The sequence below is a fragment of the Neoarius graeffei genome, chromosome 3 (assembly GCF_027579695.1).
Source record: "Neoarius graeffei isolate fNeoGra1 chromosome 3, fNeoGra1.pri, whole genome shotgun sequence".
NCBI lineage: Eukaryota > Metazoa > Chordata > Actinopteri > Siluriformes > Ariidae > Neoarius > Neoarius graeffei.
In genome coordinates this window covers 11,005,988-11,019,004 of record NC_083571.1, presented here as the reverse complement: position 1 = coordinate 11,019,004, position 13,017 = coordinate 11,005,988, and the positions used below count along the sequence as shown (strand labels likewise).

The 13,017-nt window shown below is 41.6% G+C and overlaps 1 protein-coding gene across 7 annotated transcripts in view; it reads left to right on the top strand.

Moving 5' to 3' along the window:
• Positions 1–13,017, top strand: part of si:ch211-140l13.3 (centromere protein J) — an 83,966-nt gene that overhangs the window by 16,553 nt on the left and 54,396 nt on the right. For 6 of the 7 annotated variants that reach the window (XM_060916398.1, XM_060916396.1, XM_060916397.1 and 3 more), the window contains 4 exons: positions 6,054–6,153; positions 7,891–8,731; positions 9,193–9,313; positions 9,445–9,550. In XM_060916398.1, the coding sequence (XP_060772381.1) occupies positions 6,054–6,153; positions 7,891–8,731; positions 9,193–9,313; positions 9,445–9,550 (1,168 nt within the window). The remainder of the gene's footprint in view (positions 1–6,053; positions 6,154–7,890; positions 8,732–9,192; positions 9,314–9,444; positions 9,551–13,017) is intronic. The other variant, XM_060916399.1, reaches the window with a different exon arrangement.

Below are 13,017 nucleotides of genomic sequence, written 5' to 3'. Positions count from 1 at the left end.
CAATAACTGCAACTAAATGTTTTCAGTAACTGTTGATCAGTCCTGCACACCAGCTTGGAGGAAATTTAGCCCATTCCTTCATACAGAACAGCTTCAACTCTGGGATGTTGGTGGGTTTCCTCACATGAACTGCTCGCTTCAGGTCCTTCCACAACCTTTCGATTGTATTAAGGTCAGGACTTTGACTTGGCCATTCCAAAACATTAACTTTATTCTTCTTTAACCATTCTTTGGTAGAACAACTTGTGTGCTTAGGGTTGTTGTCTTGCTGCATGACCCACCTTCTCTTGAGATTCAGTTCATGGACAGGTGTCCTGACATTTTCCTTTAGAATTCGCTGGTATAATTCAGAATTCATTGTTCCATCAATGATGGCAAGCCGTCCTGGCCCAGATGCAGCAAAACAGGCCCAAACCATGATACTACCACCACCATGTTTCACAGATGGGATAAGGTTCTTGTACTGGAATGCAGTGTTTTCCTTTCTCCAAACATAACGCTTCTCATTTAAGCCAAAAAGTTCTATTTTGGTCTCATCCATCCACAAAACATTTTTCCAAATAGTCTTCTGGCTTGTCCACGTGATCTTTAGCAAACTGCAGATGAGCAGCAATGTTCTTTTTGGAGAGCAATGGCTTTCTCCTTGCAACCCTGCCATGCACACCATTTGTTGTTCAGTGTTCTCCTGATGGTGGACTCATGAACATTAACATTAGCCAATGTGAGAGAGGCCTTCAGTTGCTTAGAAGTTACCCTGGGGTCCTTTGTGACCTTGCCGACTATTACACACCTTGCTCTTGGAGTGATCTTTGTTGGTCAGCCACTCCTGGGGAGGGTAACAATGGTCTTGGATTTCCTCCATTTGTACACAATCTGTCTGACTGTGGATTGGTGGAGTTCAAACTCTTTAGAGATGGTTTTGTAACCTTTTCCAGCCTGATGAGCATCAATAACGCTTTTTCTGAGGTCCTCAGAAATCTCCTTTGTTTGTGCCATAATACACTTCCACAAACGTGTTGTGAAGATCAGACTTTGATAGATCCCTGTTCTTTAAATAAAACTGGGTGCCCACTCACACCTGATTGTCATCCCATTGATGGAAAACATCTGACTCTAATTTCATCTTCAAATTAACTGCTAATCCTAGAGGTTCACATACTTTTGCCACTCACATTGGATCATTTTCCTCAATAAATAAATGACCAAGTATAATATTTTTGTCTCATTTGTTTAACTGGGTTCTCTTTATCTACTTTTAGGACTTGTGTGAAAATCTGATGATGTTTTAGGTCATATTTATGTAGAAATATAGAACATTCTAAAGGGTTCACAAACTTTCAAGCACCACTGTACGAGGGTAAGTCAAAAAGTTCTAAGACAGATATTATAATTTCAAAAGGTGTGAAAGAAGAATTCTACAAAGAAGGAATCCTCTGATGGAAACACTGTTTGCAGACGTGTTTAGAGTTAAATGGAGGACATGTAGAGAAATAACTTTGTTATTTTCATAAATAAAGATTTTTTTCAATTTGTCTTAGAACTTTTTGAGTTACCCTTGTAAGTGGTATGATTCTATGATGGCTAGTCTAGCTAGCTAACAGTTCACCTAACACAATGAAACCACAGCAGAAAACAAGACTTGAATTCAGTTATTTGACTCATGAGTTGTTGTGCCATTACGTTACCGTAGTATATCTCCTGGTGGAAAGAGGGTTTTTTTTTTCACTTTTTGTTAAACCAGCCAATAAAAATTGCAAAATCTTTTGTTGCACCTCTTTTCATTTTGTATGGTAGGTGGCTATCACTCGCATCAGCTACTGCTTGTGAGAAGACGTGGAGAAAAGGATGGGTTGGGTGCAAGCAAGTCTTAAACAGGGATGGAGAGTTGAAAAAATTTTATTAATTGCTTGCTAATTAGACTGAATCAAGAAAGAAACAACAACTTGATCAGGTTTTATAACAGTTAATATTTTTCATTCATCATGACAATATGATTATTGGCCAGTTTTGATTATTGGGGTAACAACCCCTCCCCCCATCCCGCCACAATTTACACCCATGGTGCATGGTTCCCTGGGATTTCCAGTGTATATTGCCGCTTCACACTCAGTGATCCTGCTGGATCCAGGTTCTGGATGAACCACCACCCTGATCAGAATAAACCGCTTACTTAGGATGAATGAATGAATTTAATTCAGTTTCAGTTTGACTTCCAGAGAAACATTTTCAACGTATTTTATTTTTTTAGTACTGCTGTGTCTATGCACGTGCTATCTTAAAAGGCTTTACTGTTATCATGTACAGTATCTTTGAAAAGCATCAGAAAATATTTTCCTGTAATTTTTTTTCATTTGCCAAAATTGACAGAAAAAAAGAAAAAGTGGTTAAATTGAGGCTTCAGGACAAAAATAGATTTGTTGGTAAATAGTATAACAATGCATCATCTCCCTGAATAGGTCCTTCATTGAGGTCCTAAAATGGCCAGGTATTATTAACTCATCTGGCCGACAGGCTTATGCCATCATGTGTCCGTCCAGTGTCATCCACATTTCACAAAAATCACTTCTTCTCTCTTAATTCTTAACCGATTTTTATTCTTTTTGGCAGGAAGGTCGGTCTGCCTGGGCTGCATATAGCTTTTACCCAAATTTGCATAATTGCAATTAATAATGAAGATATGGAGTAATTAAGCCCTAACAAGCAGTTTCCACACAAATCGCTTCTTCTTCCTCAATTATTCACCGATTTTGATTCTTTCTGGCATGAAGGTAGGGGTACCTAGGGTGCATGTAACTTCTACCCAGATTTGCTTAATTACAATTATTAATGAAGTTATGGACTAATTAAGTCTTAGTGAGCAGTTCAACAAAAATCATTTCTTCTTGGTCAATTCCTTGCTGTTATTTACCATCCAAGATGGCGCCGCAGACGGCTGCCACGGGACTTTGCTCTCTCGTACTTTCTATGTTTTTGTGTAATTATTGTATTAATTCTTCTCCGTGCTTCATGGAATGCTGCGCTGAGGTTTTTTTTTTAATGCCTACACATTCCGGTCCTGATAGGAGCGAAATGTGTGGGTGTTTTTTCCTCTCATCTCTCATCTCTCATTTCTCAGCCTCTCCCTTCCTGACAAGCCTCTCTCCTGCTTTGCTTCTGCGGACTCGTCTTGTCTTAGAGACCCTTCCTGCACTGTTCTCCAAATCGAAATCATGGATTTGATCAACTGGTCACTTCACGCAATTGACACAATCTTCTCGACGAGAAGTCTGGGTTCGGGGTTCGGGGGAACCTGCCTGTCCTGCCGGAAAGTTTGCAGCCGGATACACCATGGATGCCTGGGAGAAGTGGCATGTGGTGTGCTTGGCGATTCTTTCCATGGAGGACATTGAGGATATTTACCTATTTGGAACCATGATCACAGGATTTTTGCTGATTGGACTTGGCATTGCCCTGGTGTATCGAGGAAATCACATAACAGTGGCAGCTGTTCAAAGCCCCACAAAGCTGCCCTACATGATTGAGGAGGTGGGCAGAGCTGTCGGCACTCAGACTGTGTGGCTGTTCAGAACTTGAGCCTAACATTGATAACATCATGGAGAAGTTGATGGCTTTGCAAAGAGAAGTAGATCATTTTGGTGGCCAGAATGGACAAGTGGGTTAAGCGGAAAAGGACACATCTACCCATCTTAAGTCTAAACAAATTCCAATCTTATCTTGGCTCTCCCAGCCAGCACTACCTTCAAGGCCATCGCTGTAGAAATGCAATTCTCCCCCTGGAATTCACTGCAGTGAGACTCTGTGTATGTGTGTGTGGTTTTTTTTTTTCTTCTATACTTTCTGTCTGTACTATGAAAGCTAAGTTGAACCGGAGTCAAATTCCTCATGTGTGTAACATACCTGGCAATAAAGTGCTTCTGATTCTGTTTTGGATTCTTTCTGGCAAATGGGTAGGTATTCCTAGGGTGGATATCACTTCTGTATATAGCTTGTATATAGTGTACAGTATATAGCTTGCAGCATTTATTGCGCAAGGTAGCCCACTTTAGATCATTCCTTCTCAACTAGATGCGGCCGGAGTGAGCTACACCATCATTTATGGTCTCGTTACATGAAAATATAAAGAGAAAAATACTTGTAAAAACATGCACTCATAGTTCAAAACTAGCCCAATTATGTATAGGAAAACCACACACCAGCCAACATGTAAAGCATGAATTTACACATGGTTTTGGGATCACACACAAAGCTGATCAAATCTAATTGAACATACTTCTCATTTCTTTCCTTATTAGCAGAGTTCCCCACATGCACATCAAAGCTCCATACTTAAGAAAATATGGTAATGTATTGACGTGATTTTTGATGGCTTCTGCAGCTGTACAACGTCATCTGTCCATACGAATGACGTATGTATACCACCACAGGGAACCCCACCATAAGTGCAAGGCAACGTATCTCATAAACACCTGACCAATTTGTATCTTTATCTAGGTAGATGGGTTTTTATCCAGCGTTTAATTTTAATTTGCTTTTTAAAAAATAACATGGGGTTATTTACTAACACATTTTACACTCATTGGGAGCTCGGCTTTCAGGCAGTGCATATATATATATATATATATATATATATATATATATATATAAAATTCCCCACTTGCCCCTCCTTTGGGCAGTTTTTCTTCTGGGAGTTTGAGGGTCCTGCACAGTATCTTAGCTGGTCCTAAGACTGTGCTTTTCTGGACCGAGATCTCGGATGTTGTTCCTGGGGTCTGTTGGAGCCACTCTCCCAGTTTGGGGGTCACTGCACCAAGGGCTCCTATCACCACAGGGACTCTTGCACTAGATTCTCTTTGCAAAGGTCTTGTTATGATCACAAGAATCCAATATATAATTACCTCTGCCAACTTTGCCAACTTTGAGTGGCATGATGGTGTAGTGGTTAGCACTGTCGCCTCATAGCAAGAAGGTTCTGGGTTCGAGCCCAGTGGGCAACAGGGGCCTTTATGTGTGGAATTTGCATGCTTTCCCCATGTCTGTGTGGGTTTCCTCCAGGTGCTCCGGTTTCCCCCACAGTCCAAAGACAGGCAGTTAGGTTAACATGGGGCAGCCACGGCCTGAGGTTGGGCTGAAGTGCCCCTGAGCAAGGCATCTAACCCCCAACTGCTCCCTGGGCGCTGTAGCATAGCTGCCCACTGCTCTGAGTATGTATGCATGCTCATTGCTCACTTGTGTGTGCATGTGTGTGTTGACTACTTCAGGCAGGTTAAATTTCACTGTGTGCTTAAGTCTGTGCTTGAATGTACATGTGACAAATAAAGGCTTCTTGTCTTCTTGTTGGAGGAGGTTATGTTTTCACCTCCGTTTGTTTGCCTGTTTGTTCCCAATGTAACTCAAAATGTAATGAACGGATTTTGATGAAATTTGGAGAAAAGGTTAGCCATGGGCCAAGGAACAATTGATTAAATTTTGATGCAAATCTAGATATGTATGCTAATCCAGGATTTTTTTTTTTGTCTCTTCCGAACATAACTCAAAAAGTAGAGAATGGATTTGGATGAAATTTGGTGGACAGCTTTAGTATTATCCTAGGTTCAAGTGAGTTGATTTTGATGTTGATCATATGTGGCTTGGTGGAGATATGCACTCTACCGAGTGCCCTTCAAGTCATTTGTGTGATCCTTCTTCAAATGCACATGTACTGTATAAATGCAAGTAGTTTTGCATGCACGATGCTTAAATGATGTGTTCTGGCTTGTGCATCAGTTTTTGGGTTCTTGTCCAGCTTATGGCCTAATTATGCTTAAAAACAGGTAGAAACAGTTTAGTACATCTGACCTTTCACAGGGCATCTGTGACTGTTTCATTCACGTATCCTTTGGTCCACAAAATAAGTGGTTTTGCTGCAAATTCAGTTCAACGTGAAAAAATGTGCTTTGATTCTTCTGCACATGTTCACATTGCTTCATTTTACTCCCTCATAAATATTTCACACAAGTATTTGGGACGGTTTTGTGAAACCATGACGTTATTCATGATATTTTATTATAACCCAGGCCTATTTGCCCAGGACTCAAAGAAACGGAGAAGACTTTTGAAGATTTTGTTGAAGAGCAACTCAAATTGGATAAACAGTTTCTCAAAAAGGATAAACAGGTAAATTAAAAAAAATATACACACACACACACACACACACACACATTTCATGCTTTAGAAGAACTGTAACTGTACATGTATGACAAAAACATCTGGTTATGGAAAGTTACAAGTGTAAAATCCACCTTGAAACACATTAATATGGCTTTATTGAAATATTTGTGATGTGTTTAGCAAGTCTGGTGCACAAGCTCTGGTAGTGATGCATTTTCCTGTGAAACGTTGGCAGTTGTATGCTGCTCTGATGCAATGGTGCATTGCGTAACAGGAGAAGAAAAACCTCAGGTTTCACTACTCCTAAAAAGAAAAGAGGCAAGGCAAGGCAAGTTTATTTATATAGCGCATTTCATACACAGTGGCAGTTCAATGTGCTTTACAGAGGTAAAAGCAAAACAGTAAACAATAGAAAATAAAATTACATAAAATAAAGGGGGAAGAAGAGAGAAAGTTCAGTAAAAACAGCAGAATAAAATGGAATAAAAGTTAAGTAAAGTTTAAGACATGCAAAGACTGTAAAAGTTAAGTAAAGTTTAAAACAAGAGCAAGAGCTTTTTTCTTATTCACCATTTTCCAGGAGCAACATCATATTAATGAGAAATCCAGCATAGAATTAGTGGAGACATTAATGCAAACACTGTGCTCAGAGTCCCAGAATTCAATGCACCTATATGACACCGAGTTACAGCAGAGACTCGGCTTGGCTAGTTAAACAGTCTACCAGATGGTGAGTGTAATGGCATTGACGTTGGTGTTAGTGTGAAAGTTGAAGCTTTGGTAGTTAACTTGTTTGAGCCAAGAGTACAGATTAAAGGATAGATTAAAGGACTAAAGCACCGCTGCATTGCTCTCCACTATAAGCAGGTAGTCAAACAGCATGGTGGTTAATGTAGGAAACTGAGAAAATATCTGATGAAAGAAATTTTGACAAAAAAAAGATGTCAACTTCATTAGAAAATAGATCTTGGACATCAGTGAATTATAAAGATTAATATGCTGGTTGTTCAGGGTGGATTTTCCTTTAATATGTATCAGGGCTTTCCCCAAAGCGTGGATATGTGGCACACTGTCACTTGCACACCAAAAAAAAAAAAAAAATCAATACCATAAATTGAACAATGCAGAGTACTGTACTTTCCGCACCTAAATATCTCCTATTCCCCTCTGAAAGTGAGTAATAACTATAGAAATAGGAAGATATTGTAATATATAGGTCTAGACTATTCTGGAACTCAACCCAGAAGTGAAAAAGGGTTTCACTGCCTGCGCTGACTGCAATTCGCAACCGTACATAAAAATCACATTCTTGGGGGTTCACTAGCTGGTGCTGTTGCATGATTTGACAGCAACATCACTACATGGTGCTGTTGCATGATTTGACCTCGATTCTGTTCCTGGCATCCTGGAATTGGAAAATGAAGAGGTGTGCTATGAAATGCTTTCATTTCAAATCTAATTTTGCCCCTTGCATATTTGACAAGGTAAAATGTTGAATTGTGCTGAAATCAGCCCTAGATGCCACCAGAATGTACCATTTGAAGTCTCTAATTTCAAAATTTTCTGGGGGAGCAGGCCCCCCAACATCCCTAGCAATCTTCGGGGTCCTCTGGGCTAGGCCACCCATTATGGGTTGGGCTCCGCATCAGTAGCACAGCTCTGATATGTTCTTCTGGGGAAAGCCCTGTGTATGATGCATTAGAACACTGTTAGAAGGACTTAGTTTATTATCCTTTGCCGCAGCTCAGAACAGCAGAGAAAAGAAATTTCCTGCGTAAAGGTGCTGGAAGATCTAGAATCTGTAAAAGTAAAGATACCATCCAGAACACAACGTCCACACAGCTTCACAGACCCTCAACAGTGAAGTGCTCTAGCCAGGAGAACCTACTCAGGCACAATGTTCCTCCACATGATGGCAAATCTCTAGCTTTGGATCATGATAAACATTCCAATCAAAAAAATGAAGAATGTTCACAGCAGCCAAATCAAATAAGAAGTACCAAGTTGCAAGATGAATGCAGTATGTTTTCTGGTCGAAAAGTTGCTCCTAAGATCCATCTTCTTGAAGAAAGAGTTGGCTTCAAAAAGGTAAATGATCACATTGTTAGAGTGGATGAAACAAGCACTGAGGCACTATGCTTGACGAATGAAATAAAGCAGCTGCTGCTCCATAGTGTTTCTGATGACAGCACTAGTGCTGAGGATGATACAAGTCCTCCAACACCTCCTAATCCTTCAAGAATAAACTCAGATCATAATCTGGAGCTATCTGACGAAGACTATGCCAGTGACTCTCCAAGTGATGCTGGTCCAAGTGAATGTCCACGAACTTCACAATGCTTCTTAGCTCAACTTTCCAGTTCATCTGGATCTGATGACGGGAGCGACTCTGAGCTACAGCAGCTTTGTTGGTCTGAACCTCACAAACCAACTCCAAAAGAGACCAGTGGTGAAGCTATATCTCTCTGTGCCAGAAGTTATGACCTTCTTGATAGGATGTTCCCTCATGTGAAATCTACGGGAAAAACCAAAACTGATAACCAGCTATGGGAGAAAGTCTTGAAAACTCAGGACTCTATGAATGGTGAGGGTTTATATCTCTTCTAAATATTCTTTCACTGACACTGCATTGCTGTTGAATTCTCAATTCTGATTGGTCATAAGGTGATTGGTTTTCTACTCAGACAGCAGTGTGGCTGCAAATCACATGCAAATTGTTCTGTGAGATATTTAGTCAGCATTTATGGATGGAGGATGGAGAAAATATTAAGGTGTTGAGGGAATGAACAGGAACTTGCCTTTTTCAGGAACATTCCATGACATAAAAAAATGTAACTACAAACTGATTAAAGTATGAAACTTTGTACCTTAATAAATCTTAAAATTGTTACAGTTGACAATTTGCTGTGAAGTGGAAGTGCTTAAGAATAACTCTGCTTTATAACACTGCCTTGAGATTAATTATCCTGAGTGTTATATTATTTACAGAAGAAACAGCACTAGCTATGATTTATATAAATGAAAATACATCTTGCTGCTTTTCAGGAAGTGAACCAGTGACGTACGTGCAGGAAAATATTGGGTTGGATATCAGGGTTGGAACAAGCAATGACTCAATGATGGACAAGATGAAAACAGAGCAGGATAATGCGCTGAATTTCATCAGGTTGTGTAGAATTACTCAGTATTGCTTTAACATTTAGATGGAACAAAACTGCTTGGGTTTTCATTAAGTGCCAGTTTCAGGAAATTTGTAATAAGATGCTTTACTCATTACATGTAATTTGATTTGTACAGATCTGAAATGGACCACTTTTCTAATAATGACCAAGACAGCCTGCAAAACTTCAGATCTTCAGACCACACACCTCAGGATGTCACACATCATCATAACGAAACTGAGGTAAAAGCAAGATCTGTTCATGCCTTACTAATAGTAAGCATGATTTCATCAAGTTCCTGAAACATTTCCTTTAATCCAGTTCCCTAAAGCTTATTGAATTGGTATGTGAGTCAAAAGTGTGTATACACAGGAGTGTGGATAGCCAGTCAGACTGCTTCTAACACATTTGGACAGCGATGTTTACAAAAAATATTATACTTATAGTGGAGAATGTGGGCAGAGTGTTTGAGGTTGATACCATTCTGAATCATTATATTACATTCATGGCATTTAGCATGTGTTCTTATCTAGAATGGTAGTAGGTGGTTAGGTGCCTTGCTCAAGGGCACTTCAGCCATTCCTGCTAGCCCAGGAACTCAAACCCCCAATCTTTTAGTCCCAAAGCTGTGACTTTAACCATTAGCCCATGGCTTGCCCGAGAGATTAATCAAGAGCACTGAATATCTGAATATTCAGGTGTGTTTGAAAGTGGAGTACAAATGTGAATTATCACTCCCTCCCTCCAGCTTTTCCCACTTATGCGTGTGGGGTCACTGCCATGTGGACCCTATTGATCCACCTGTCATAAATTGGAGCATAGTTTTACACCGGATGCCCTTTGTGCTGCAACCCTCTCATTTCTGGGCTTGGGAGAACATGCAGACTCCACACAGAAAGGTCCCCACTGGCCACTGGGCTTGAAACCAGAACCTTCTTGCTGTGAGGTGACAGTGCTAACCACTGCAGCACCATGCCACCCCTACAAGTGTGAACCATCATGGTTTCCAATTGCACCTTTGATACACAATTCATTCTTCTATTCATTTTCAGTCAGTGCTTTATCTTGGTCAGGGGGTGGCACGGTGGTTGGCACTGTTGCTTCACAGCAAGAAGGTTCTGGCTTCAAACCTCATAGCTGATGTGGGCCTTTCTGTATGGAATTTGCATGTTCTTCCTGTGTCTGTGTGGGTTTCCTCCGGGTGCTCTGGTTTCCCCCACAGTCCAAAGGCATGCAGGTTAGGTAAAATACCTAGCCACTGGGGTTACACAAGCCAATGCATACTTAGTGCTTGTCCCAAGCCCAGATTAATTGGGGAGGGCTGTGTCAGGAAGGGCATCCGGTGTAAAAAACCTATGCCAAATCGAATATGTGGAACAGATCCACTGTTGCGAGCATGCATGGAAGAAGAGTCTGGAGACAGAAATCTTAGTTTCTTGGTCGTTAGCCTGTACTACTTGCTCTCAATAGCACAGGCTTGACTGCTTTATTAGCATTCGCTAACACTACTAATGAACACTACACCAGCTAGAGGGTGACTTCACTGCTTTGCTGATGGTGCCGACTCACGGTTAAGCTAGCGTTGGCCTTCAAGAAGGCCGAAGGTGATAAATTTTTGTTCCCTCCCACTATAAATCAAAATCTGATTAGTTAATTAATCTGTCACTTCCTACATAAACATGCACTGCCATGGCCTTCTGTCCCACCAATGAAGTCCTAATCGATGAGTGAGCCAGCTCTAAGCCGAAGAGGTTGCACTTAAGACCCTTCCAAGGAAGAAGAAAACCAAAGCCAACCATCTTAGTGCTCATCCGCAAGTCATCAAGGCACGGGAAACTGTCCTTCAAAGATCCAAGGCACCCCAGGGAAATCGGACACAAGCCGCCAGAATGGCCATAGTAGATGCCCAAAGAGAACTTGATGATGCATATATCCAAGCTGAGACCGAGCTTATCCAGGGTAAAATCTCCCAGCTGGAAAAAGAAAATGCGTCAAACCTACATGCCGCTGCCTGGAAAACCATCAATGACATTACAGGCTGAAAACGCAGACCCTCTATCACCATTAAGGGTGGATCTCCAGAGAAAAGAAAGGACCACTGGCTAACCCACTTCCATAATCTTCTAGGGTGTCCTGTAAACACTCCTGACACTCAAAATCTCCCGCGAATACAAGTTGCTGATAACTTGGACATCTCAACTGAGCCTTTCACGATGGCTGAGCTGCTTGCTGTGGTTGAGACGACTAAAATGAACAAGTCCCCTGGCCTTGATAATATCCCAGCAGTATTATGGAAGGACCCAGTATTCCACAGCTTACTCCTGGATATCTGTAATAACACCTTCACAGATCTGACGCCACCCTCGAAATGGTTAGAATCCGGCATTATTCCTGTTCCCAAGAAGGGAGATCTCACAAACCCGTTCTTCTATAGAGGCATCTCGCTAATACCAATAGCAGCAAAAATGTACAACAAACTCATTCTGAACCGACTTATACCACCGGTGGACCTGCTCCTTTGCATGAATCAGAATGGCTTCAGAAGAGGAAGATCTACCATCACCCAGATTCTGACACTCAGAAGAATAATTGAGGAGATGAACAGGTACAACATGGATGTCGTCTTCTGTTTTGTAGATTTCAAGAAAGCTTTCAACTCCATCTGCAGAGAGACCATGTTTGAAATGCTTCCCCTCTATGGAATACCTGACCACATCGTGAAGGTGATCCGGGCACTCTACACCAACACCAAAGCCTTTATTTAAGCCTTATTACACCTGATGGAGTGACTGAATTCTTTGATATCCATGCTAGAGTGCTACAAGGTGATACACTGGCTCCGTTCCTCTTCATTATTGTGCTTGACTATATCCTCCGGATATCTTTAGACATGCATCCTGAGAAAGGCCTTCAGCTACAAACAAGAAAAAGCCGTAGACACCCTGCCGAATACCTTACTGATCTCGACTATGCAGATGACCTAGCCATTATTTCGGAACATGTTAGAGATGCAGAGTCCCTTCTCCAACCCCTCGAGACTTCAGCCTCCCTAGTAGGTCTCTATTGTAACGAAGCCAAGACGGAATACATCTCTACTACCGCAGGTATCACAAGCATTTCCTGTCTCTCTGGTAAAGAACTAAAGCACGTGGATGATTTTAAGTACCTTGGCTCCCACATAATGGACTCATATAAGGATTTCAAGACCCGGAAGGCACTTGCCTGGAAGGCGTGCAACTCCCTTGACAAGATTTGGCGCTCGAAACTGGATAACAACCTGAAACTATGCCTCTTTAAATCTGTTGTGGAGCCCATTCTACTCTACGGAGCTGAGACCTAGACCCTAACAGTGCAACAACAGCAACGTCTGGATGGCAATTATACCAACCTACTATGCCGTATCCAGAATATACACTGGTCGTTGCATTCCATGCTACAGGAGATCTACAAGGGCCTGCCTCAAATCTCTACTCAGGTTAGGAAAAGGAGACTCCAGTTTGCTGGGCACTGGTTCTGCGCCAAGGAAGAGGCGATCTCCCGCCTGCTGCTATGGAGCCCAAGTCAGCTTCCTGTGAGGTCGCGCAAGCTGACCTACCCTGCAACCATCTCTAGGGACACTGGAATCCCACTCCAGGATCTTCCATCGGCAATGGGCGACCGGGAAGTGTGGCGGACTGTCGTACAAGGCATCTCGGCCAAGGCCGCAGGA